General features: G+C 40.5%; 1 protein-coding gene across 4 annotated transcripts in view; it reads left to right on the forward strand.

Moving 5' to 3' along the window:
• TENM1 (teneurin transmembrane protein 1) overlaps positions 1–27,861 on the forward strand; it is a 541,361-nt gene that overhangs the window by 407,635 nt on the left and 105,865 nt on the right. For all 4 annotated transcript variants that reach the window (XM_028122679.1, XM_028122680.1, XM_028122681.1 and 1 more), the window contains 2 exons: positions 12,596–12,739; positions 27,453–27,702. In XM_028122679.1, the coding sequence (XP_027978480.1) occupies positions 12,596–12,739; positions 27,453–27,702 (394 nt within the window). The remainder of the gene's footprint in view (positions 1–12,595; positions 12,740–27,452; positions 27,703–27,861) is intronic.

A 27,861-nucleotide genomic window follows, 5' to 3' on the forward strand; every position in this document is an offset into this window, starting at 1 on the left:
ACTCGTTCACTGTCTGGCCTCCCATTTGATGTGGTCAATGGGTGGCACCATCTGGGGACTGCAGGGTGGAAGGAGAAGGAGGTCAGGGTATTGACCCCTCTCCCTCCCTCATTACAGTTCTGGCAACAACTACATTAGAAGATGGCAGCTCCTGTCCGATAGCCCCTCCTCCAGACCCCCAAGCTCTCTGGTCTGTATCATCATTCCCTCCCTTTGGCCCTGAGAACCCAGGAGGCTTCTCAGTGTTGCCAGACCCTGAGTGGGTCACCAGCCCTTGTCAATTCCCTTCACCCTGCTTGTGCTACTGTAAATAGCCACTTCATCTGATTCTCTGGGTGAACACTTGAGTGTGATGTGTGATTCCTGCTGAGACCTTGACTGGTGCACACTCATACCTCATGTTCTCTCCGGGATATTATCCTAAAGCCTTTGCTTCCCTAGGATAACCCAAAATTCCTCTAACTTTTCTCCATAGGGCTTTGTTTTCCAATTCCTTATTACCCTCCACAGAACCCCTGCTGGCTCATTGACTTTTTTGCTTGTTTGTTTTTACTTTTTTCTTAAGTTGTGACACTTAGCAGTTTACCCAGTACTCTTATGAAGAGCTGACCAAGACAATGTCTAGCAGCCATTTCTTGCCAGGGTTCACATAAATGGAATTCAACCTTACTTTTTTAAGTAGTGGCTTTATTGAAATATAATTCACATACCACAGAGTTCACCCATTTAAAGTGTGCAACTGGGTGATTTTTAGTATTTTCACAGTGTTGTACAACTATTAGCAATATCTAATTCCAGAACATTCTCAGCATCACCCCACAAAGTAGCACCTCACCCACACTAGCGGTCACTCTCCACTCCTCCCTCCCCTCCAGGCCCTGACAATCACCAATCACCTTTCTGTCTTTATGGATCTACCTCTTCTGAATATTTCAAACAAATAGAATCATCCAATATGCAGTCTCTCATATCTGGCTTCCTTCTCTTGGCATAATGTTTCCAAAGTTCATCCATGTCAAAGCATGTATCAGTGTTTCATTCCTTTCTATGGAATGGACTGAAGAATATTCTGTTGCATGGATACCACATTTTGTTTGTTCATTCATCAACTGATGGCCATTTGGGATGCTTTACACCTTTTGGATATCATGACTGGTGCTGCTATGAACATTCATATACAAGTATTTCTTTGAATATCTGTTTTCAGTTCTCGGGGGAATATACCTAGGAATAGAACTGTTAGATCATATGGTAATTCTGTGTTTGACTTGTTGAGAAACACCAAACTGCTTTCCATGGTGTCTGCACCATTTTATCAACCTTACTTTATGCATAAAATGTGTTACTTCTCTTTCTTTTAAATACCTCCAGTGCTAAAGATTCTAAAATTTTCTTCTTGGGGCACCTGGGTGGCTCAGTCGTTAAGCGTCTCCCTTCGGCTCAGGTCGTGATCCCAGGGTCCTGGGATGTAGCCCCACATCAGGCTCTCTGCTCAGCAGGAAACCTGCTTCTCCCTCTCCCACTCCCCCTGCTTGTGTTCCCTCTCTGGCTGTCTCTCTCTCTGTCAAATAAATAAATAAAATCTTTAAAAAAATAAAATTTTCTTCTTTGTTGTAGTTAAGCACTCTTAATGACTTAGCCTCTAGTATGCCCATGGATTATTGAATAAACAACTAAAACATAAAGAAAAGCAAAGACTTTCTAGTATACACACCAGTGGTGAAGCCTCCATTCCTACTGTTTGCCGATGGGTATTGGTTTACTTTCTATTTTTACAATCATATTCCTGGTCAAAACTTCCTGAAGCATTCTAACTATAAAATGGCCTTAATTAAAATGCTAAAATATATGTTGTTAGTTCATTTTTAAGGCTAATTAACAGTAACAAAAACAAAAGAAAATTGATCTACCCAGAAATATCCAAAGAGAGAGGGGAAAAAAGTATTACTCACGGTATTTTATGTGCACTTAAAGGACATATATTTTTTTAGGGTAGAGAAAGAACACTGGCGAAGATCTCAAACAAAATAGCCAAAATAATTTCAAGCATAGTGCCTAAAATGGAATATGGATTATTTACCTTATAGGAAATGTCCTTGATAATCTTGGTTAAAGCAATTTTTTATTTACTACCTAGTCTCCATTTCCATATACATGGAGACTAAGAGAATTTCTTGACAGTGGTAAAACTTTACAGCAGGTGGTAGAATGAAGTCGGAGAATCTAACTCCCTGCAGATGGACTGTGAGCACCTTATGAACACAACAGGCGATAAATAGTGGAGACAAAGGGATCAAGGATGTGGCCACCGAGCTCATACCTTAATAGAGATGACTGAATCTAAACAAATAAGAAAGAAAAGATTTAGTTGTACTCCTGCCCATATTTTATAATCGCTTAACTAATGTGAGAAGAAACAGACTACATTTTGCCCCAGATATTAATAATGGTGCTATATATGTCACTTCTCAGATTTGCTTCAGATTCAGAGGTCTTAGTATAGTCTTGTGGCAGGCCGAATAATGACCACCACTCCCCAAAAATGTTCATCCCTGGAATCTGTGAATGTATTCTTTTACATGGCAAAAGAGAATTAAGGTTACAAATGGAATTAAGGTTGCTGATCACCTGACCTTGAGATGGGACAATTATCCTGGATTATCCAGGTGGGACTGATGTCATCACAAGTGTCCTTAAAAGTGAAAGATGGAGTCAGAAGGGGAGGTCAGAGTTAGAGGAAGGTGTAACTGTAGAAAAAAGGCACAGCAGGGTCAAATATTGCTGGCCTTGAAGATGGGGGAAGGGAGCCAAGAAACAAGGATGTTGGTGGCCTCTAGAAGCTGGAAAAGGCAAGGAAATGGATTCTCCGTTAGAGCCTCCGGGAGGAATGCAGCCTGCTGACACCTTGATTTTAGCTCAGTGAGACCCATTTCAGACTTCTTACCTCCTTAACTATAAGATGATAAATCTGTCTCATTTGAAGCCTTTGTGTTTGTCGTAATTTGTTACAACAGTAATAGGAAACAAACCTTGACCAATATTCCTACAGTCCCAGTTATAGCAAGGATTTGGGTTCAAATTATGGCTGGAAAGTTCTCCCACTCTTATTTCCTTTTCATGCCAGTTAAATATAAACCTCTGTCCCAACCGTTTCTGGGTGATGGAGAAAGAGGAGATCAGCTTTAAACAAGCTGAATTTGAAGTAATGGTGAATATCTAAATTGAAATGCCCACTTAGTTTGAAATGTGGGACTCTTGTTTCCCATGTAGCTCAGCTGTGGGGAATTGGTGGCATCCCTAAGGGCTAGGGTGTCTCAAAAGAAGAATAGAGGGTTGAGGGACAGCCACAGTGAGAAAGGAGTGCTTGAGATCCTAGAGTATCCCACCATTTTTTTTTTTTTTTTTGCAATGCAACAGATTTCACAAGTGGAAGGACAATACCAGAGTGAATAAATTATCAACAGAGATAGTGTGAACTACTTCCCTGGCAAAGTATCAGTGGCAACTGATAAGATTGATTAATCCAAGTACACTATTGATCAAGTGGAAGAAGAGTAAAATCACTCCCAGGGTTGCGGTACAATACCCAGAATCACTAGTTCATCCGGCTTAAAGATTTTGTTGTCTGATACACAGACAAGACTCCCCTGCTAAAAAACTCCATCTGTGCATTTGAAATAATTTAGCCCTAGTACTTGATTCTCTAACTCTAAATAAGGTGTGATGTCTGGAAATCATTGTATATTATTTAGTTTCTTTCCCAACTCTGCCGCGTGCAAAACAATGTTAAAAAAATCATTATTGTTAGGTTCACAGTGCTATTAAAATTCTAGAGACAGCTTATTTAATTTGACAAACTGGCTTGTTCAGGGGCTCTGATCTGCATCCATTATATGAATTTTGTCAAAATAATTCCCTATGTCCGCCTGGGTCCGCATACATTATCAATATGTAATAATGCATTCTGCCCGGTCTTCATTTTAATTAAATTAAATCACAGCGGTTTGGAGTCCTAGAAGTTCAGGAAATCAGCCATCGCTTTTAGTAGCACTGCTATAAACAATTCTATTTTTTTCAAGGTTATTGGCAACAACAATTGCATAATTATTTAGTACAGTAGTTTGGCAAGAAAGAGTGGTGTTGCAGAGAGAACTAGACTTCCTAAAGGTTCACGGTGCATAAGAGTCTGTCTAAATTGTGTTAGAGAGAAACAAGGGAACATTAATAGTAATAGGTGCTAAGCTACGGTTGCTTTGTGCACACAAAACATCCCTGAGAATGATGCTTTAGTGTTCATAAATTTCCCTTCAGTAAAACCTGCGCAGGCTGGGCAACCACAAAAATCACAGCCACTGAATATTTTAATAATAAATGGGTAGTGCTTTACAATTTGCAAAGTACTCTCACGTACATTATCTCATTTTAATCCTTTTAACATTCCTGCCTGGTAGGCATAGGGCGGTGTATATGATCTTCGTTCTGCAGAGGGGGAAACTGAGGTTCAGAGAGCATGTGACTTGCGTAAAGCCCTCTACAGAACAGGGATTCACACTCGGATCTCCGGGTCCTGAGTTCTGCATGCCTTTCCCTGCTGCCTCTCTTCGCTAAATTGACCAACCCACCTTAGTGAGCACCCAATTCAATGCCCCAGTGGCTTTCTGTCAAAGAAGCTAGCAGAGATAATAATCTTTCATCATTTCTCTCCACTCATGAATTCATAATCGTTAACTGAGAGCAGGGCTATTTTATCCATTCAGCTTTATAGGCATAACACCAACGATATGAGTTTTTCAAGGACCTGTGAGAATGTTTGCAACCTGAAAAATAAGTATATTGGCACCAAAATATGAAAAGAAAGCCAGAAAATCAGCACTAATAAATGTTTAAATAAATGTCTACAAAATGAAGCATTATGTCAGCTTATCAAGTGCTTCTCAATTTTCACACTTGCCTATGAAATATGTTTAATGCAGGGTATGGGTTGTGGGTTGTATCCATTTTAATATGTTTAACAGGATGTGAGATAGGACCCCCAGAAGTAAGAGTGCCTGGAGCTTACCAGGATTTTTAAATGACCCTGATATCCTGGTAAGCAATGGTCCATGCCCATTTCAAACTGCTGGTCATACCCATTAGTAGATTATGAAATCTGTTTGGTGAGTCAACTAGTATTTTTTTAATGGAATAAAATGGAATGGAATGGCATAGAACAAAAGTGAACAGAATAGAAAATATCAGAATGTAAAGCTATTAGGAGAGCATTGTTTTGGAAAACTTGGCTTCAATTATACGTGTGTGTGTGTGTGTGTGTGTGTGTGTGTGTGTGTGTGTCTCCCTATGTGTATGCTGGGTCACAAATGACTTTCAGGCATAAGAATTTGAAAGCCATTGGTAAGATGACATACTCAAGAGACAGAAAACTTAAATGATTTTCCAAATCATATGTCCTATTTTCCAAGTCAGCATTTATGATTGTTTTGCCTTCCAGTTCCCTCTCCCAACCCATACTGGAGCAGGATACAGCTATCTCTCCAAGATTGGGTGACCATCTAATTTATCATTCAAACCAAGATACTTTTGAGAATAAATGGGGATGCTGTTCATAATTACATCACGACAACAACATAACTGGGTGCTATTTTTGGCCAAGCAGAATACAGGATACTTCTCCTTCAAGGCTAGGCCCGGCCTCCCTCCAATCCTTATCTCTTTAATTCAGAGCAAATGAAACATCATTTATTTAGCACTTCTGAACTGTGGGTCTTGCCCTTTATAGCTGTGATTGAACATAGCTGGAAGAAGCACTTGCTTATGAGTCAGTGGGTTTAGCTCTGGTTCTGCCATTTACTAGCCAGATGAACTTGAACTAGTCACTCTACCTCTCTGTCATCTCATCTATCAAGTGGGAGTAAATATATCTGCCTCATAGGTTTTTGTGAGTCTTCAAATTAGATAATATACCAAAAAATGTATTTAACTGTTGTATGTTATACAAATGTAAGGTGAAATTATTTTTGTGATAGTTATTAAAGAGGCCGTGGATGAAAGTTCCAAAAGATAGGTAACCCGTTAGGGTCTGGCCTCTCTCAAATGACAAATTATCCTACCCTGGGTAATATCCCACTGTATCTGCAGTGCTCAGTGGATCACCTGAATGGCACATAGAGCAGCTCAGTAAAGGTTTGCCAAGTCATTAAATAACAGCCTCCTTCTTTCCTAAAACGTCTCCCAAGAAAAATGCCTAAGTACTGCTAGAGGATAGTAATCTTTTGTCTTAATTCGCACTGGGAGGGGGTAGGGGTTGTTCTTCATTTGTTTTTGATAGAGAGAAACCCACCCTCTAGCCACCCTAACCTTTTTTAAATCTCCCAGAAATACCAAGCCTCAAGGCCTTGCACACATGCTGCTCTCTCTAGAATGCTCTTCCTTATACTTCATAAGATAAACCCCCTTCTGCATAAAGAGGGTTTTCTTTGTTTCTCCATTCCACCTTAAATTCTCTTGTTACACTCGCTACTAATACACTTCATTTTCCCATCATAACATTTATCACTCTGTGTGTGTGTGTGTGTGTGTGTGTGTGTGTGTGTGTGTGTGTGTGGTTTTTGTTTTATATTTTGTCCTCCCACTAGAATGTGAGCTTCATGTGTCGTGGGGGAGGGAGGCAGTGGGGGGGGACATTCTGTCTTGTTCTGTGCTTTTCATCCTCATATCTCTAGTTCCTAACAACAAGAGATACCCATTAAATACTGCATATTTGTTTAATGAACAAACAAATGAACAAGGGCAGAGGCTAAAGCGAACCCCTTAGCCTTGCCTATGTAATGGAATGACGTGCCTCAAAGGGAGAGGAGAGCTGTGTCCAGGTACACGAAGGCACTCACAAATTGAGTGTGAGCCAGAACATCATCCTACCTTCATGGCACCTAGGTCATCCACGTTCCGGGTTCACTTCTACACAGCAAGACTCGAACAGAGCAGCCAGGGGAAGAAAAATCTCGTTATATTAGATTTTAGTGTACAGGACCTCTTGTGTGGCTACCTCACTGCTGGATGCTTTTTACTTTTCCTACTGTCCTTTTTCTTCATCCAACTACCTCACTTAGAGCGCTGTCATGTCTAAACCTTATTTTTGTAAACTGCTAGGGTATCGATCCCAAGTATTACCAAATCAAATCTAGTGATTCGTTAAAAAAAATAATACATTATAACCAAAGAGTTTTTTAAAAAGATTTATTTGCCGGGGGTGGGGTGGTGTGCAGCAGAGGCAGAGGGAGAGAATCTCAAGCAGATTCCCCACTGAGCATGGAGCCTGACGACCCTGAGATCATGACCTGAGCCAAAATCAAGAGTCAGACAACCGACTGAGCCACCCAGGCACCCTGAATAGAATTTATTTTAGGATCACAAAGATTGTTCAACATTAGGAAGCCTATTGCTATAATTCACCACCTTAATAGATTAAAAAAGAAAACTATGTGAATATTTCCATAAGTGCTAAAGAGGCACTTGATAAAAATTCATCACCTGATTCTGACACTCCTGGTGAGCCAGGAATGATAGATAAATCAACAAAACATTTCAGGCCACTGGGCAATGTGTCAAACTGAGGAACCTCTGGGGTCATCCTATCCTATGATAAATCACCAGAGCATAGGAAAAGGTAGAAGTTCTAAGAGCACATACCTGTTCTCAGTAAATAGCACTGCATCTCTATAGTCTTGGTTTACCGTCGCCATGGTCTTCATTTGGTTCCTTCCGTCTCTTGTCTTTGGTAGTTACTGTTGTTGTTTTCCATTAATCTATTTTAAAAGAATGGGAAATGTTTGTTGTTCTATTTAATGATTCTTTTTGGATAAGGAAGTTTTTATCTTGTTGTTAGTTACCTTTTAAATGTCATGAAATTATTTTTAGATGTTCCTTGAATTCATGAAGTAACATGTCAGTTTCTCACACTATCAGACTACTTTTAATTATGTATTGCCTTCATAAATGCAGCCATTATGGTTTCTTTTTTTTTAAGATTTTATTTATTTATTTGAGAGAGAGAGAATGAGAGATAGAGAGCACGAGAGGGAAGAGGGTCAGAGGGAGAAGCAGACTCCCCGCTGAGCAGGGAGCCCAATGTGGGACTCGATCCCGGGACTCCGGGATCATGACCTGAGCCCAAGGCAGTCGCTTAACCGACTGAGCCACCCAGGCGCCCAACCATTATGGTTTCTGAAGCCTTAGCCTGAAGCTGTTGAAAATGATCTGCTTAATCTTGTCATATTTTGCACATTAGCTTCCTTGCATAACATCTTTACTTCGGCTATTTATTGTCAGTCTCCTATACCAGCCCTTATAGATGAATGTCACAGGCACTGAATTGGATGTCAGGGGCACCGTGGCCCTCAGCTTCTTGTAGTACACATTATACAAATGTTGCTGCTTGGAGAAGTAGAATGAGCATTCAGTTCTTTTGCCCAATGTCCAATGACTTTGGGGGAGCAAGCTGCTCTCTTTCTTTATAAAGCAGTATAATAAAGTCTCCTTCATAAGCCAGTGTCAATATTTGCAAGATGACTAACAGTCAAGTCAAAGGTACAATCCTGTGACCAGAGGACAGAGCCCTCTGCAAATGTAACAGTCCTATCTTGACCATCAATGACTCGGTGAAGAAACATCCCATTAATACCTCTGTGTGGAGGTGAGGGAGAAAACACAGGAAGACAGAAATCCAGACAGAATTAAGGGTGTCACGAGGGAGGCAGTCACATCATTTAGAACACGCATTCGGCTATATTAATGGATCTTTTCTCACCTGCTTTCCCAATATATACATTCCAGTATGGGACCACTATACCAGCTCCTGGGAAGTATAGTCCGGGACCCCCAGCTTCCCCACCTGTCTCAGCCCATTGCCAGACCAGTGTGTCTTCCACAGCTCCTCTGAAATGTTGATGAATAATGATTTTTCCTTCCTATTACACTCTTCTTCCTCATCCCCACTCCAGAGCACCAGATGCTGATTCTGTGGCCTGCACCATGCTGTGTTGATGATCAGATGTGATAGGCAACAGGCCGCCCTGGGAAATGGTGGTGGTCCGTTCTGCTCATAGCTGAGACTCAGCTGTCACAGTACCAGGCAGAGTGTAATGTCAGGGCTCAGCATTTTCATTGCCAGCCCCTGAACAGCCCCTCTCCCCCCTATATTTAATTATATGAAGAGAAGTTTAGGATTGGTAGCTTCTGTATTGGCTAGTTTCCAGTGCATTTGGAGAGTAGCTCAGCTCTGTGGGGTGAAACGTCTGCTTTCTCCTAAACTGACTGCAAATTCTAGGATTATGCCAAAGTGGGCTGCTGTCAGAAAGAAACCTTGCCTTGTTGCTCTGAGCAAGAAGTCACATGCAAAAATACCCCAACACACAGCCATTCTCATTAAAGCTAGTTGAAATTTTGGACAAGTCTTAAGTATAAATTATAAATTTATTAGCTCATAGAGCTTTCTCCCAAGAAAGTAAACCTAATAAAAATTAGAGGGAACTTATTAAGTGGCTGCCTTGTTGCTATTTGCCATCACTAGGGGAAAAAAGTAGTATCATTGTGGGGTTTGCAGCCAATGCACTTTTTTGTTGTGTACTAGAGAGCAATTGAGAGAGCAGATATGAGGTGAAAAGAGTATGTCTCATTACCATTGCAGTGAGAACTCTTTAATTGATACTTTATATAAGCCTTTCCTGCCACAGAGTTAGGAGGATCTTTAACTGTTACTGAGAGGGAAAAATCCGGCTCCAAACCACCATTGGAGGTCACCAGGTCACACTACTTATTTGCAAAACTGCATCATCACCTTCCGGGGAAAGGATTCTGGGGGAGCTCACCAGCCTTACAATGTACAAAAAGCAGATCCTGACAATGGTAGGGAAAGAGATGATGGCTTTCAGGGAACTTGTAATTGTTGCTGTGATTATTTATTAATCAAGACTTTTAAACGTTTGCAAGAGAAGCAGAAACCATGTGATTCAACATATCAACATGGCCTAAGTATGCTTTCTCACCACCTGATTTTGCCAACATGAGATCCCGTCCTCTCTTCGGCTTTTGGGTTTAATCCCCAACCAGAATCGATCAAACACAACCTTGAAAGAATGCACTTTGGAAAGACAGAATGTTAGAGCTCAAGGGGTGCTATGAAAATTATCTAGTGCAAAAGTCTTTGATCTGAGATCTCTATTTGGATTTCAGGAGGTCAGTGAACCCCTTAGAATTGTATATAAAATTTTGTGTGTGTCTGCATTTTTCTTTTTTTTTAAGATTTTATCTATTTATTTGAGAGAGAAGGAGAGAGAGAGCACGAGCAGGGGAGGGGCAGAGGGAGTTGGAGTGGGAGAAGCAGACTCCCCACTGAGCAGGGAAGCCTGACTCGGGGCTCGGGCTCAATTCCAGGACCCTGGGATCATGACCTGAGCCACCCAGGCGCCCCTCATCTGCATCTTTCTAGGAAGAAATCTAGGAGGAAGATTCTTAACTTTCATCAAATTCATAATAAAAGTTTCCCTGACCCAAGAGTGTCTAAAAATCATCAATTCTAGTCCATCCTCCCCTGCCCTGGCTTTCTTACCAGAGAAGAACATGATTCTCAGAGAGGCAGAATAATTCGCCTGACACCAAACAGCTAGTTAATGGTGGACCCAAAAGTTGAAGTGTTTTGTGACTCTAGCTCTAAAACCAGCTCTTTCTACTCTACCAGAGTTGTTTAGCAAGCACTGGGGGCTATGATAAGATATCCAGGAGATTATTGACAGCAATGATTTGTGCTATGACTGTAACCCAACTTAGAATACCTTTGAGATCCTTTTCCTTCACTGAAATTCTTTGTTTCTATCCACCTTAATAGAGAACAGCATTGACACAGGATGATCCAGAGCTAATTTCCATTTAGAAATTATTTCCATTTTATGATTAGTCTTTCCTGCTCCCCATTGATCTCCCTTGCTAATAATGCTTGGTTAGGGCTAATAATAAAATGAGTTTGCATTCCATGAGTCTTCGCCATCTGATGGCAGGGTAGAAGGGCATCCCCATCAGGACCAGCTACATAATTTGCAGGGCCCAGTGTTAAATGAAAATACAGAACCTTGTGTTAAAAAATTATTAAGGATTTCAAGGCAGTGGCAGCAGAGCACTGAACAAAGTATGGGACCCTTCAAAGCATGGGCCCCTGCACGACTGCACAGGTCACACAGCCAGTGAAGATGGCCCTATAAGATCCCTATTAAAGCTTTGGTAGAGCACGGGACAAAAAGAAGCCAACCTATGATTTAAAATTGGCCACAGATGATCCGCAATGCTAGAGAGTTGTATATTCATAATCATAAGGACTTTGTGGCTTATCTGTGCATATGCTCATATACACACATGCACATATAAATCAGTTTGACTAAAATTACCATCATTTCCCTTCACCCAATGCCAAAACCCAAAACTAGTTTGCTTTAATTTTTCATCTTAGGACCTCTTGTTCTGGCATTGTTTAAGCACACATTTTCATTACCAGTTTTCATAACCAAATGACAAAAGGAGGAATGAGTTCTCCAGGGGCATCTAAAGAGTCAGGTGGAGACAGAAACTGGAAAAGCAATAGCCAACTACTAGCTAGGGATATTTGAAGCTGCCAGAAAGGGGGAAAACAGCTTCGGGGTATGCAGTGTAATGAGTCAATACTCTCAGGCTTAGAACATTATGAGGACAGAAAGCATTTTGAATTCAAGAATCAGAAATCTGGGGTTCTGACAGGTAAGCAGGTTTACCAACTGAGAAAATGGCTGGGATTTGGTGTACTTGAGTTAGACATATTTCAGGAGAGCAGAGGCACCCATGCTACCTCGTTTCCTACTTCTGTTTTAGTGGCATTCCAGGGTTCCAAGTTTAATGCACAACATCTGTGCTTCATAAGAGTTGAGGCCAAATGTTGGATGATATCCCCTTGGTTAGCTCTATGCAGAAACCAAAATCTAATGTGCACAAGGTGGAATTTACACTTGCTGTGCTTTAAGCAAACTCAGACTTCTTGGCAAACTAACGGCCAGTTAGCACAAAAGAAAATATAAATTGGGCAAATCGATTTGTATTAGTCTCATGTGTAGTCAGTTGTTGTATAAGTGACCCAAGTACTCCGAAACCAGCTTCCTAAATGCATTTTGCCCTCTAGAGAGAGAAGAAACCAGCCCTCCCTGTGCCTCTCTCAGAAAAGTAAAGAAGGATATAGCAGCATAGCTTAAGCCTTCAGAGAGCTTGTTTCTTCAGTTTTACAACACAGCCTCCAACCCCAAAGCCCAAAGCTTAATATCCGTAAACGTATGGTATGTACCAAATGACAGCACGCATGCACTCACTTATCTGAGTCCGTATCCAGTACGCACACGCTGACTGATGATCGCTTTGGATGCTGGTGCTCTACTCTACCGTGTGAGGTGAAAGGCACTTTGCAGTCAAATTTCAACCCACATCAGAATTCGATAGCAAATGCAATATCCACAGAAGTATCAATGAGTGTAAAAATGAAGGAAACATTTTAAAATGCTCTAATGTGTTATTAACTCTTTGTTTGCAGTATCTGTGGGATATGAATATGAAACATGCCCTGACTTTATTCTCTGGGAGAAAAGGACAGTCATCTTACAAGGCTTTGAGATGGATGCTTCTAACCTAGGAGGCTGGTCATTGAATAAGCATCATATTTTGAATCCTCAAAGTGGTAAGCAGCTTTTCATTTTATTTTATTTTCAAAGGATGTACAATTTTTCCTTTTACTGTTTTAAAGATTTCTGTTTATTTATTTTAGAGAGAGGGGGTAAGCATGGAGCCCACCCTTGGTCTTGATCACATGACCTTAAGATCATGACCTGGGCAGAAATCCAGAGTCGGACACTTAACCGACTGAGCCACCCAGACACCCCACAGTGGAATTTTTTTAAATTGTAATAAAAGATGCATAACAAAGTTTACCACTTTGACCATTTCTAAGTGTACAATTCAGTGGCATTAAGTACATTCACAATGTTGTGTGACCATCACCATTGTCTATTTCCAGAATGTTTCCATCATCCCAAAGAGAAAATCTGTACCCATTAAACAGTAACTCCCCATTCCTCCTCCCCCAGCTCCTATTCTACTTTCTATCTCTATGAATTTGCCTAGCTTAGGTATCTCATGTAAAGAGAAAGATGTATATGTTTTTAAGGCTTTTCATACATACTGCCAAGTTTCCCTCAAGAATAATAGTCCATTTCATGGTCAAGAGTGCCCATTTCTTTGCACTTAAGAAGCTTTTAAAATATTTGTTAATACTGTTTTCTTAATGCAATATATATACACACATACATAGTGCTATATATATGTATTACACATATGCAACACATATTTGATGCGGAAAACTTGGAAAAGTACAAGGAAAAAATTATTTATAAGTCCACCACCTAGAGATGGCCATATTAGTATATTTCTTTTCAAATACAACAATCTGATTTCAAATTAGCACTAGTATAGTGAGACCTCTTCATCACAAAGTTCTGTGAAACTGGGTTTTAAGAATCATCTATCATCATTGCTCTATCCCAAGTATTTAATCAATGTATCTGACACTAACCAACTTTTAAAAAGTAGAATATAATGTTTTATATAATCTAAGACTCCATCAATTATGCCATTATTTTATGGAAAATGCTGCCAATTAAACTATAACATGCACTGATTGTGAGATACATACTTATTTCAGAGATGTTAAAAATGTGAAGCAAAATGTGCACCTTGGCATTGATGAATCATCCATGTGTTACAGTTTTCAAAAGGCTTTGGTGACCTCTGTCACCTTTTAAATACAACAACCCTGCAGTATGGCATTAATCTCATTTAAAAGATCAAGAATCGGAGGTTTACAAAGTCATGTGACTTTCCCCAGTGTTGCACAGTTCATAAGTGGCTAGAGCCCTGTGCTCTTTCTCTCCAACACAGTCATTTGTCCACATAGATGTCCGTAGATCCAGTGAGAAGCTAGGAACTGAATCAAGGAACAGTAACAGGTAAAAAAGAAGAGGTAGGAGGAAGACAGGAGAAGAAGTGAAAGAATCTAGGGAAAGAAGGCAGTCCTGGACTTCACTTAGTTTTAAGTCTCCTAAGTCCTGGACTTAGGAAAAGAGGAAAAGGCAGAGAATCAGGACACGGTCATCTTCAATCTTTGCCTTCTTCGAGCCACTCTTCCTGTTGTCACTTTCTCCTGGTTTGTAATTTACACATTAACTAAATCAGGAGAGGGAACCACAGGTGGCTCTTGAGCCCATGTGGCTCTCAGACAAACTGACCTCACTACCCTGGTTAGAAATGCTTCATCCAAGTTCCTCCACCTCGTTTTGCGTACTACTGGGGAGTCGGTCATTGGTGTTCCCATCCAGCTTTCATTTGAACATCTACTGGGAAGTTTTCATTGCAAAATCACATTCCTTTTCATCCAAAGAGGCAGATTCTGAGCAACCTTTAGTAGAACATGGACTTTGGGTTATTTCTCCAGGACTGGGGATGCGAATGTCTTGAGAAAGTTACACTCTTCCATCCAGCCTTCTTTGTCTGCATCTGACCTTTATGAGACAGCTGGCTAAGGTCAGGTTATCTTGTAAGGCCATGAACTAACCAAGGCTAAGAGAGATCCATTTTATGATCACACCTATGATCTTACTTTGATTGCACCATCGTTGAGTCAGCTGAGTCAGCCAACCACATGGGCTGGGAAATTTTGATTGGCAAAGCTAACCAGGTTTGCTTCAACCATGACATGACACCACCTACCACAGTCCCAGGGTGGGACCCCAAAGGTAAATGAGTCCATTGCCATATGCCTTCATTATCCTTCCTTCTCCTCTTTCAAGGAACATTCTAAATTCCATTTCAAATTGTTTGTTTTTTTAAGAGCAAAGATTCAGGCACAGATATAAAATGTCAACTTTTTTCTGTTGTCAAAAGGAGAATCACAGTTTTAAAAGTACAAAAACGAAAGGGCAGATGCCACTTATTAAATTATGAGGTTTTTTGTTTTGATTTGAAAGAGTTTGACATTTTAAGCAGCCGTTTCTTTTCCACTCACTTTTATTGGCTTGTATGGATTGTCTCTTTCAAATGCCTGTCATTGACATTAAGCACAAAGTGGGAAATGACCTCAATCGAACCAGCCCCCAGCTGTGTGCTCCCAACCCTGTGTCCTCTTACCATTTGCTTCACACAGGCTTAGAAATTCAGAGCAGAGGGGAGCCATTGAGGAAGTTGGCTTTGGGGCCCCCCCTGATTTCCACAGATGTGTTCTCTCCACCCCTACTTCGCCAGTAATCAGTTTTTAGGCAATAGGTACTGAGTTCTTTCTGAGAATCTTTTTAACACCTTTTTTGAGGTATAATTTATACACCATACAACTCACCCACTTTAAATGTACACTTAAATGATTTTTAGTAAATTGTAGAGTTGTGCACCCTGCACCACAACAGTTTTAGAATATTGTTGTTGCCCCAAAAAGATCCCTTGTGCTCACCCCAAGCCCCACCAAATCTGCTCTGTCTCTTTCTGAGAATTTTATTCTGAGAAAGAAACCTTATTTTAGATAGTTTTTTTTTTAAAGGAACATTTGTTCATTGTATCATCTCATTTGTAGGCACGTTGTATTTCTAACCAAGAACTTGTCACACTTGCCAGGAAACAGATCTGAAGCCAGCTCTGACACTGCCTTTCAGCCTGACCTTGGACACGAACACCTCTCTTGGGATGTTTTCGAAGCCTAAATCCCACCCACAAAGGCAGTTTTAGAAGCAAGAATGATAAGTGTGAAGGAGCAGCTTTGAGAAGACCAATTTAGAAAGCAATGCTCTTTCCCCCTCAGGTCAGACAGTCTTTTCTGACTGATTAAGGCAAGAGCGACCAGCTTTCCAAATTCCCCCACTCTGCTTCTTTCTGGAAAAAGCCTAACTCTTTAGGCATCCTGCTTTTTTGATCTGAGACAGATGGCAGATTAGAAACAAGAATCTATCTTCCCCCAATTTCCTCTCACTGGTTAAAAAGATACCTGTAATTAGATTGGATGTCTGCTGCCATTCACTTCTTCAGTTTTTCTTGGGTTCCAAAATCATTATGCAGTGGGTAGTTTCTAGAAGGCAGTGTTTTCAGACCATTTGTCATTTTAGTTGCAGCAATTATATTTACCTGAAAATTAACCATTGGTTGCAGAGAACTGTTTCCAAATATTATGCCTGATATATGTAGATGTTTCTACTTTCTGAGATTAAAAAAAAAACACCAGGAACTTGTGTTTTTCAATATTATTCCTTCAAAATACATCTTCTTAGTGATTACAGGGAGTACATATCCTTACCTTTTAAGATAAATCAGTTCTTTAAAATTATGAGGAATAAAAATGTGTACATGAATCATCTATTACAGAGGTAAGCTATTTGTTATATTATATCTTTGTATCAAACATATCTCCTAGTGCATCCTTCCAGTTGAGTGTTAAAAAATTATTAGAGAAAACAATCCAGGGTACAAATTGGGTATCGTCATCTGTCTGAAATGGATAAAGAATTTCTTTTAACTTAGCCTCCAAAATAGGGCAGTAGTTTGTCGACAAATGGTTTTACTGGGAGGGGAAGTAAATTTCCATTGATCACACTGGCATATCTCCCAGTTTGTGTTTATATCCTCTCAGTCAAGTCCTAAGAGAAATATGTATTGTGTCCCTCGTTGTTCATAAGTCTGAAAAATGGTTTCTTCTTTGAAATCAGCATAAAGCACCACCCACTGGCTTCCAAGGGGAATTTTTATTTCAAACTTACTTATAAGCTTCAAAAGAAGTTCTGAGCAAGGTAGCAAGAGGGTATAAGTAGTGCGTTTAAAAGTATGCTTAACTTATTATACAACAGACCTGGCTTTTTGACAGAGAAAAAGAAAACTTAGGGGAGAAAATGTGCAGTAGGCCCCATTTGGTGGGGTTTCTTTGTTGACTGTCAACAAGACACCCAATCCTTAGCAGGAAGTTGGCCTTCATATAAATAATGTGCATTGTCCTAGGATCATTTGATTCTGTTTTCAAAATGAGCATGTGTGGCAGAATAAACTGGAAGGGAGGCAGCAACAATTGATAATTGATAAGTGATTGAAAAAGATTTCCAGGAACAGAAACAAAATATCTTCAAAGCAACCTTTTGCAGAATTGGTGTTAAATCATTGTTGCTAGATGGTATGCCCCAGTTCTATGTAATGGAAGGTTAAACAGATTCTTCAAACAACAAAAACACCCTTCAAAATGATCTATTTTTCCAGGGCAATACAAAAGGGGTTTGTCCATTTTTGTTTTGATTGCTTCAGCTTTAAACAGGAATGGTAATTTCAGTACACGGGCACTTTAGTACCTTGCATGAAAGCAAGACATCAATTGTTGAGATGTAATCAAAGTACATTGCCTTATGTTTTATTTCCTTTAATCATTCTTCTTCTTTGATGGAGTGCTGGGCTTTCTAATAGAAAAGGGGAGTTTTAGAATTGCGGGCTTAGAAGAATGGTTTAGAATAGCCATCTTTAGTTTTTAAATTGCCAGGAGCCTGGTAATAACATGTCATTTTGAAGGTAATTGTTAACTATACCGTTATATTGATATAAAAAAGATGGAGATCTACCTGTGAAAATAGATGTTAATAGCAAATCTGGTATTTCCAAGCCAATAATTGGACATATTTTTGAATGATATACCCTATAATGCATTGCTGAAATATAGACATGCTAAACAGTTGGCTTCCTCATTTGTTCGAGAACGTATCATAGTCTCATTGGTAGGATATTCAGTTAGTGATCATCAGGAGGTTTCTTTTTTTTTTTAACTTTTTATTATTATGTTAATCACCATACGTTACATCATTAGTTCTTGATGTAGTGTTCCATAATTCATTGTTTCTGCATAACACCCAGTGCTCCATGCAGACTGTGCCCTCTTTAACACCAATCACCAGGTTAACCCATCACCCCACCCTCCTCCCCTCTAGAACCCTCAGTTTGTTTTTCAGAGTCCATCATCTCTCATGGTTCATCTCCCCCTCCGACTTACTCCCCTTCATTCTTCCCCTCCTGCTATCTTCTTCTTTTTCTTTTTTCTTAACATATGTTGCATTATTTGTTTCAGAAGTACAGATTTGTGATTCAACAGTCTTGCACAATTCACAGCGCTCACCATAGCACATAGCCTACCCAATGTCTATCACCCAGCCACCCCATCCCTCCCACCCCCCACCACTCCAGCAACCCTCAGTTTGTTTCCTGAGATTAAGAATTCCTCATATCAGTGAGGTCATATGATACATGTCTTTCTCTGATTGACTTATTTCACTCAGCATAACACCCTCCAGTTCCATCCACGTGGTTGCAAATGGCAAGATCTCATTCCTTTTGATGGCTGCATAATATTCCATTGTGTATATATACCACTTCTTCTTCATCCATTCATCCGTCGATGGACATCTTGGCTCTTTCCACAGTTTGGCTATTGTGGACATTGCTGCTATAAACATTGGGGTGCACGTACCCCTTCGGATCCCTACATTTGTATCTTTGTGGTAAATACCCAGTAGTGCAATTGCTGGATTGTATGGTAGCTCTATTTTCAACTGTTTGAGGAACCTCCATACTGTTTTCCAGAGTGGTTGCACCAGCTTGCATTCCCACCAAGAGTGTAGGAGGGTTCCCCTTTCTCCACATCCTCTCCAACATCTGTCATTTCCTGACTTGTTAATTTTAGCCATTCTGACTGGTGTGAGGTAGTATCTCATTGAGGTTTTCATGTGGATTTCCCTGATGCCGAGCGATTTTCAGCACTTTTTCATGTGTCTATTGGCCATTTGGATGTCTTCTTTGGAAAAATGTCTGTTCATGTTTTCTGCCCATTTCTTGATTGGATTATTTGTTCTATGGGTGTTGACTTTGATAAGTTCTTTATAGATTTTGGATACTAGCCCTTTATCTGATATGTCATTTGCAAATATTTTCTCCCATTCTGTCGGTTGTCTTTTGGTTTTGTGGACTGTTTCTTTTGCTATGCAAAAGCTTTTTATCTTGATGAAATCCCAATAGTTCATCTTTGCCCTGGCTTCCCGTGCCTTTGGCGATGTTTCTAGGAAGAAGTTGCTGCGGCTGAGGTCGAAGAGGTTGCTGCCTGTGTTCTCCTTTAGGATTTTGATGGACTCCTGTCTCACGTTTAGGTCTTTCAACCATCTGGAGTCTATTTTTGTGTGTGGTGTAAGGAAATGGTCCAGTTTCATTCTTCTGCATGTGGCTGTCCAATTTTCCCAACACCATTTGTTGAAGAGACTGTCTTTTTTCCATTGGACATTCTTTCCTGCTTTGTCAAAGATTAGTTGACCATACAGTTGAGGGTCCATTTCTGGGCTCTCAATTCTGTTCCATTGATCTGTGTGTCTGTTTTTGTGCCAGTACCATACTGTCTTGATGATGACAGCTTTGTAATAGAGCTGGAAGTCCGGAATTGTGATGCCGCCAGCTTTGCTTTTCTTTTTCAATATTCCTCTGGCTATTCGGGGTCTCTTCTGGTTCCATACAAATTTTAGGATTATTTGTTCCATTTCTTTGAAAAAAGTGGATGGTATTTTGATGGGGATTGCATTGAATATGTAGATTGCTCTAGGTAGCATTGACATTTTCACAATGTTTGTTCTTCCAATCCATGAGCATGGAACGTTTTTCCATTTCTTTGTGTCTTCTTCAATTTCTTTCATGAGTATTTTATAGTTTTCTGAGTACAGATCCTTTGCCTCTTTGGTTAAATTTATTCCTAGGTATCTTATGGTTTTGGGTGCAATTGTAAATGGGATCGACTCCTTGATTTGTCTTTCTTCTGTCTTGTTGTTGGTGTATAGGAATGCCACTGATTTCTGTGCATTGATTTTATAGCCTGCTACTTGACTGAATTCCTGTATGAGTTCTAGCAGTTTTGGGGTGGAGTCTTTTGGGTTTTCCACATACAGTATCATATCATCTGCAAAGAGTGAGAGTTTGACTTCCTCTTTGCCGATTTGGATGCCTTTGATTTCTTTTTGTTGTCTGATTGCTGTGGCTAGGACTTCTAATACTATGTTGAATAGCAGTGGTGATAGTGGACATCTCTGCCGCGTTCCTGACCTTAGGGGAAAAGCTCTCAGCTTTTCCCCATTGAGAATGATATTCGCTGTAGGTTTTTCATAGATGACTTTTATGATATTGAGGTATGTACCCTCTATCCCTATACTCTGAAGAGTTTTGATCAAGAAAGGATGCTGTACTTTGTCAAATGCTTTTTCTGTATCTATTGAGAGGATCATATGATTCTTGTTCTTTCTTTTGTTAATGTATTGTATCACATTGATTGATTTGCGGATATTGAACCAGCCTTGCAGCCCAGGGATAAATCCCACTTGGTCATGGTGAATAATCCTTTTAATGTACTGTTGGATCCTATTGGCTAGTATTTTGGTGAGAATTTTTACATCCATGTTCATCAAGGATATTCGTCTGTAATTCTCCTTTTTGATGGGGTCTTTGTCTGCTTTGGGGGATCAAGGTAATGGTGGCCTCATAAAATGAGTTTGGAAGTTTTCCTTCCTTTTCTATTTTTTGGAACAGTTTCAGGAGAATAGGTATTAATTCTTCTTTAATGTCTGATAGAATGCCCCTGGGAAGCCATCTGGCCCTGGGCTTTTGTTTCTTGGGAGATTTTTGATGACTGCTTCAATTTCCTTAGTGGTTATAGGTCTGTTCAGGTTTTCTATTTCTTCCTGGTTCAGTTTTGGTAGTTGATACATCTCTAGGAATGCACCCATTTCTTCCAGGTTATCTAATTTGCTGGCATAGAGTTGCTCATAATATGTTCTTATAATTGTTTGTATTTCTTTGGTGTTGGTTGTGATCTCTCCTCTTTCATTCATGATTTTGTTGATTTGGGTCATTTTTCTTTTCTTTTTGATCAGTCTGGCCAGGGGTTTATCAATCTTGTTAATTCTTTCAAAGAACCAGCTCCTAGTTTCGTTGATCTGTTCTACTGTTCTTTTGGTTTCTATTTCATTGATTTCTGCTCTGATCTTTATTATTTCTCTTCTCCTGCTGGGTTTAGGCTTTATTTGCTGTTCTTTCTCCAGCTCCCTTAGGTGTAGGGTTAGGTTGTGTATTTGAGACCTTTCTTGTTTCTTGAGAAAGGCTTGTATTGCTATATACTTTCCTCTCAGGACTCTTTGCTGTATCCCAAAGATTTTGAACAGTTCTGTTTTCAGTTTCATTGGTTTCCATGAATTTTTTTAATTCTTCTTTAATTTCCTGGTTGACCCATTCATTCTTTAGTAGGATGCTCTTTAGCCTCCATGTATTTGAGTTCTTTCCGACTTTCCTCTTGTGATTGAGTTCTAGTTTCAAAGCATTGTGGTCTGAAAACATGCAGGAATGATTCCAATCTTTTGGTACTGGTTGAGACCTGATTTGTGACCTAGGATGTGATCAATTCTGGAGAATGTTCCATGGGCACTAGAGAAGAATGTGTATTCCGTTGCTTTGGGATGGAATGTTCTGAATATGTCTGTGAAGTCCATTTGGTCCAGTGTTTCATTTAAAGTCTTTATTTCCTTGTTGATCTTTTGCTTAGATGATCTGTCCATTTCAGTCAGGGGGGTGTTAAAGTCCCCCACTATTATTGTATTGTTGTCAATGTGTTTCTTCGCTTTTGTTATTAATTGCCTTATATAATTGGCTGCTCCCACGTTAGGGGCATAGATATTTACAATTGTTAGATCTTCTTGGTGGATAGACCCTTGAAGTAGGATATAGTGTCCTTCCTCATCTCTTATTACAGTCTTTGTTTTAAAATCTAATTTGTCTGATATAAGGATTGCCACCCCAGCTTTCTTTTGGTGTCCATTAGCATGGTAAATGGTTTTCCACCCCCTCACTTTCAATCTGGGGGTGTCTTTGGGTCTAAAATGAGTCTCTTGCAGACAGCATATGGATGGGTCTTGTTTTTTAATCCAATCTGATAGCCTGTGTCTTTTGATTGGGGCATTTAGCCCATTTACATTCAGGGTAACTATTGAAAGGTATGAATTTAGTGCCGTTGTAGTGCCTGTAAGGTGACTGTTACTGTATATTTTCTCTGTTCCTTTCTGATCTATGCTGCTTTTAGGCTCTCTCTTTGCTTAGAGGACCCCTTTAAATATTTCTTGGAGGGCTGGTTTCATGTTTGCAAATTCCTTTAGTTTTTGTTTGTCCTGGAAGCTTTTTATCTCTCCTTCAATTTTCAGTGAGAGCCTAGCTGGATATAATATTCTTGGCTGCATATTTTTCTCGTTTAGTGCTCTGAAGATCTCATGCCAGTCCTTTCTGGCCTGCCAGGTCTCTGTGGATAGGTCTGTTGCCAATCTAATATTTCTACCATTGTAGGTTACATATCGCTTCTCCTGAGCTGCTTTCAGGATTTTCTCTTTGTCTCTGAGACTCGTAAGTTTTCCTATTAGATGTCGGGGTGTTGACCTATTTTTATTGATTTTGAGAGGGGTTCTCTGTGCCTCCTGGATTTTGATGCCTGTTTCCTTCCTCACATTAGGGAAGTTCTCTGCTATTATTTGCTCCAATATACCTTCTGCCCCTCTCTCTCTTTCTTCTTCTTCTGGGATTCCAATTGTTCTAATGTTGTTTCGTCTTATCATATCGCTTATCTCTCGAATTCTGCCCTTGTGATCCTGTAGTTGTTTCTCTCTCTTTTTCTCAGCCTCTTTATTTTCTATCATTTGGTCTTCTATATCGCTGATTCTCTCTTCTGCCTCATTTATCCTAGCAGTTAGTGCCCCCATTTTTTATTGCACCGCATTAATAGCCTTTTTGATTTTGACTTGATTAGATTTTAGTTCTTTTATTTCTCCAGAAAGCGTTTCTCTAATAACTTCCATGCTTTTTTCAAGCCCAGCTAGTATCTTTAAAGTCATGATTCTGAACTCTAGGTCTAACATCATACTAATGTCCGTATTGAGTAGGTCCCTGGCTGACAGTACTATCTCTTGTTCTTTTTGCTGAGGTGATTTTTTTCATCTTGTCATTTTGTCCAGAGGAGAATAGAAAAATGAGAGAACAAAATGCTAACAGGTTGACTACGTCCCCAGCAAATATACTCTATACAAATCAGAAAAGACCTGAAACCAGGGGAAAAGAAAGGGAAAGAAAGAAAAAAGAAAGAGAAAAGAAAGGAAAAAAAAGATAAAGATAAAAACAAAAACAGAACAATAAAAAAAACAGAATATGATCAAATATGATCAGGCTAGTGCATAGATCAGTGGCACACACTAGATTTTGGGCGTATTTTGGTCTGTTAGAAAAAAGTGCCTCCTAAACTTTTAAAGGAAGAAAGACTTATATATGTACAAAATAAGGGTTGATACAATGAAGGGATGGAAGATGACTGTAAAGATGAAAATTATAAAAGATTTTATAAGTGGAATTGATAAGATAAGAAGTTGTTTGAAAAAAGAAAGAAGATTTTAAAAAAAAGAGAGAGAAAAAAGGGAGAGAATGTGATCAGGCAGGAGACTAGAACAAAGCCATACACTAGTGATTTAGGGTATATTTTGATCTGTTAGAAGAAACTGTATCTCAAAATTTTAAAGAGAGAACAACTTATATATATATATATATATATATATATATGCCAAAAATAAGGGTAACTACTATGAAGGGATAAAATATGACTCTAAAAATGAAAAATAAAAAATGTTTTTTTAAAAAAAAGATTGCTAAGATGTTGGTTGAAAAGGGGAAAAAGAAAAATTAAAAAAACAGTTAAAAAAATTAACTTTGAAAAACTAATGAATCATGGTAAAAAAAAAGCCATGAATTCTATGTGCAGTATTCCCCTAGTGCTGGAGTTCTCCCGTTCTCCTTGATCGGTAAACTTGGTCTTGGCTTGCTGGCTGTTCTGCTGATCTTCTGGGGGAGGGGCCTGTTGCCGTGGTTCCCAAATGTCTTTGCTGGAGGCGGAATTGCCCCACCCTTGTCTGTCCGGGCTAAGCAAGCTGCTCGGGTTTGCTCTCCGGAGCTTTTGTTCTCTTCAAGCTCTGGTACAGCCTTGGAGGACCAGGGTGAAAATGGTGGCCTCCCAATCTCCACCCGGAGGAGCTGAGAACTCGGGGCCCTGCTCCTCAGTGCGCCCCCAGAGAAAAGCAGTCACTCCAGTGTCCCTGGTCTCTGGCCGCACTGCGTGCTCACCCGGCCTGTGACCGAATGTTTCTATGTCTGGCACCCGACCCCGTGTGGAGTCTCCAAACCCAGCAGATCCCTGCGGTGCACTCCCACGCCGCTCCTCCCCAGGGGAGGAAGGGGAGTCTCCCCGGATCTGCCGCTTGTTGGGTCCCTGCTGGAAGAGCAGTGGCCCGACTGGGCCGCGGATCACAGTTTATGGCAACCCCGAGCTGAGAGCCCGCGCCTCGGCTCCGTCTCTGCAGCCGGCTTCCCCGCTCCGATACCCGGGAGCTCTGTCGCGCTCAGGCACCCCCGGTCTTTCTATGACCCCGAGGGTCCTGAGACCACACTGTCCCGCGAGGGTTCCACCCCCCCGCTTAGCCACTGGAGCGACGTCCCTCCGCGGAGCCGACTTTTAAAAGGTCCGATTTTGTGCTCCGCGGCTCTATCACTTGCCAGAAGAGGCCGACGGAGGCCCCCTCCCCCGCCGTCTAGCCTCCCGAATATCGCCTCGGATTCACTTCTCCGCACGTCCTACCTTCCAGTAAGTGGTCGCTTCTCTGTTCAGAGAGTTGTTGCTACTCTCTTCTTCAGTCTCCTGCTGAGTTCGTAGGTGTTCAGAATGGTTTGATCCCTATTCAGCTGAATTCCTGAGACCAGATGAAATCCAGGTCTCCTACTCCTCCGCCATCTTGCTCCACCTCCATCAGGAGGTTTCTTTTCAATGATGTTGTGTGACCGTCATCCCAGTTCTCATTCACTTCCTCCCAATTCATTTAAACTGTAGTGTTGATCACACTGCAATTAAGTGTTTTTTTGCGAAATGAAATTCAGTCCTATTAATCTTACTTAATTAACTGTTCAAAATCTTACAAATTTTTTTACTGCCTAATAAAGTTATTAATAAAATTAATAAGAAAGTAGTGATCCTCGAAATATCTCACAGTTCTGCCATTAAAGACCAATTTGTTGGGGCATAAACTCATAGCTGCTCCTGCAGATCATATGTTGAAAAAATAGCCAGAAATCACCTTGGGAGGGAGAGTCAAAATACCTAGACTTGAAATCCGAAGGCTGTATGATGTATGGGATTTGTTTCCTGGAAAGCCCCTTCCAAGGTCATATTTGGTGTTACAGTATTGTGCATGTTTTACCCTCTTACTTATTTTTGCCAACAGTGTTCCCATTTCAAAGTGATCAGTGGTGCTTATTGTAGGACTATGGGACCAAAAGTTGGAAGAAAACTGAGGAAGATATTTCAGGAAATGTTTAGGGAGAGTAACAGGCAATCCAAGGAGTTAGATAGCAGGGGTCATGGGAAAAAAAGAAAACTCTGCAAGATTCATTCATTTGCTGTCAGTGACTTCCGTCTGACACGTTGGCATGTCTTCTCACAATGCGGATGTTTTACCTGCCCAGGCTGATTGTGAGCAGACTGGAGTACAGTAGTCCTTGTTCCTGGGATTTCCTGCCCAGGTTCAGCAGGTTTGCGCTGGGATTTGGACAAGGCCACTACAAGAGATTCAAAGCCTATTTTAAACATTTACTGAGCTCTTACAATGACTTGGCCACAGTGACTGGCACTAAAATGCAGAAAAGAGTAAGACAGAGGGTCTGCCTTCATGGAGCCCATGTTCTAATGGGAAAAATAGAGAAGTAATAAAAACTGTATCATACAACATAGTCGGTGTTATAACAGAGCTATGGAAAACAAACCATGGGCACAAAGAAGAGGGAATAACTCATTCTGCCAGGACCAGAGCACTAGGGAAAAATTGAGCTGAGCTTTGAAGGATAGGTAAGAGTTCCCCAAGCAGACAAGATGAGGAGGGCCTTCAGGACAGAGGGAAGGGCATATACAAAAGCAGAATGGAATGGAAGAATGTGAAGGGAATTGTAAATAGTTCACTATTGCTGGAACTCAAGATACAAATAAGAGGATGATGAGAGTAGGCAACGGTCAAGTCATGAAGGACTTTGAATGCCTTAATAATAGGGAATGTGCCCCTTATCCTACAGAGGATATGGAGGTGTTGAAAGATTCTAGCCACACACTAAAACAATCTCAATGGCAAGAGTTGAGGGGGTGGTCTGGAGCTAGGTATGCATGGAGACCGGGAGCCCAAGATGTGAAGAAACACTGAACTAAAGCAGTAATGATAGGAATGGAGGTGACAAAACTGGTTCAACATATTTTAGGAGAGAGACTCCAAGTGGGTTTCATAATGAATTAGGCGTAGGGAATGAGGACAAGAAGAGCCGTGACCATGCCCACATTTCCAACTTGGGTGAATACACGTGCGGTGATACCACTGCTAAGATGAGTAGGCAGCACAGGAGGAAGAGCAGGGTTTGGTAGGGGGAGCAGAAAAATAATGAGTTCCCTTTTACACCTGTTGAGTTTGAGGGGCCTGTGAGGCATCCAAGTGGAGCGATCGAGCAGGAAATTGCAGGGCAGGTGCCAACTCTGGACAGGAGAAAGTTTCAGCATATAAAGATATGAATTAAAACTGTGAGAATGGATGAGATTGCCCAAAGAGAATGACTGCACAGTATTTTCCAGCATTGTCATAAGTCAGTGTCTCTATTTCCTGCACTGATGATAGTGAGATATGGTCCAAAAGAGTGGAAAATTCAAGTTCCTTTCTTATATCTTTGAAGTACATTCTAGCAGTATGATTTTTTTTATTTTCACAGAAGTAGATTACCTTCCTGATGGTGTTTTGCTAAGGTTAATATTAAAATTGACTGATATTTCCTTTTCAGGAACCAGTCAGTTGCATAGTGAGGGTAATTTGAAGTCAGACAACTGTGTGCTGGGCATCAGGAGAAAGTCAGCCAGAGATGAAAAATTAGCCACTGATGATTCACAGAGCCCAGAGTGAACAGGAGATCATTAGAAGTTATTCATCAAATGCTTTATTGAGGCATTTAGAATCAGCACGAAAGGGCCTGGATGTATTAACCCATATCACACGTAGACAAACTGAGGCCAGGTGTTATGCTACTCTTCGTGGCGGCTATGCAGTTAAACAAAACTGTGGGCGGTGTGCTTCACTCTTGGGTTCTTTGATGCCAGGCCAAAGCTCAATGCTACTTTGAGCAATGAGAGAGAGATTAAAGTGTTGCTGAGAATATTGTGTGGTAATTGTTTTTTTAATTCTCTTTTTCTTTCTTGAATCTAGGAATCATACATAAAGGGAATGGAGAAAATATGTTCATTTCCCAGCAGCCCCCAGTCATATCAACCATAATGGGTAATGGACACCAACGGAGCGTAGCCTGTACCAACTGCAATGGCCCAGCTCACAACAACAAACTCTTTGCTCCTGTTGCCTTAGCTTCTGGCCCTGATGGTAGTGTGTATGTTGGCGACTTTAATTTTGTAAGACGAATATTTCCCTCAGGAAACTCCGTTAGTATTTTGGAATTAAGGTAAGTCTCCCCTAATCTCTGTTTGCTTAGCAGATAAGGAAAAAGCAAGAATGCAATAACACAAAGTGAAAGACATTGCCAGAAAGAGCAGAAAGTGCAGTTGCCCATATTCTAGCCCTGAGCTGAGATGCAGGAATAGGGACAAAGGACATAGGTCAA

Source organism: Eumetopias jubatus, unplaced genomic scaffold, assembly GCF_037043125.1.
Source record: "Eumetopias jubatus isolate StellerSeaLion01/CBP00866 unplaced genomic scaffold, mEumJub1_p1.0 scaffold_11, whole genome shotgun sequence".
Taxonomy (NCBI): domain Eukaryota; kingdom Metazoa; phylum Chordata; class Mammalia; order Carnivora; family Otariidae; genus Eumetopias; species Eumetopias jubatus.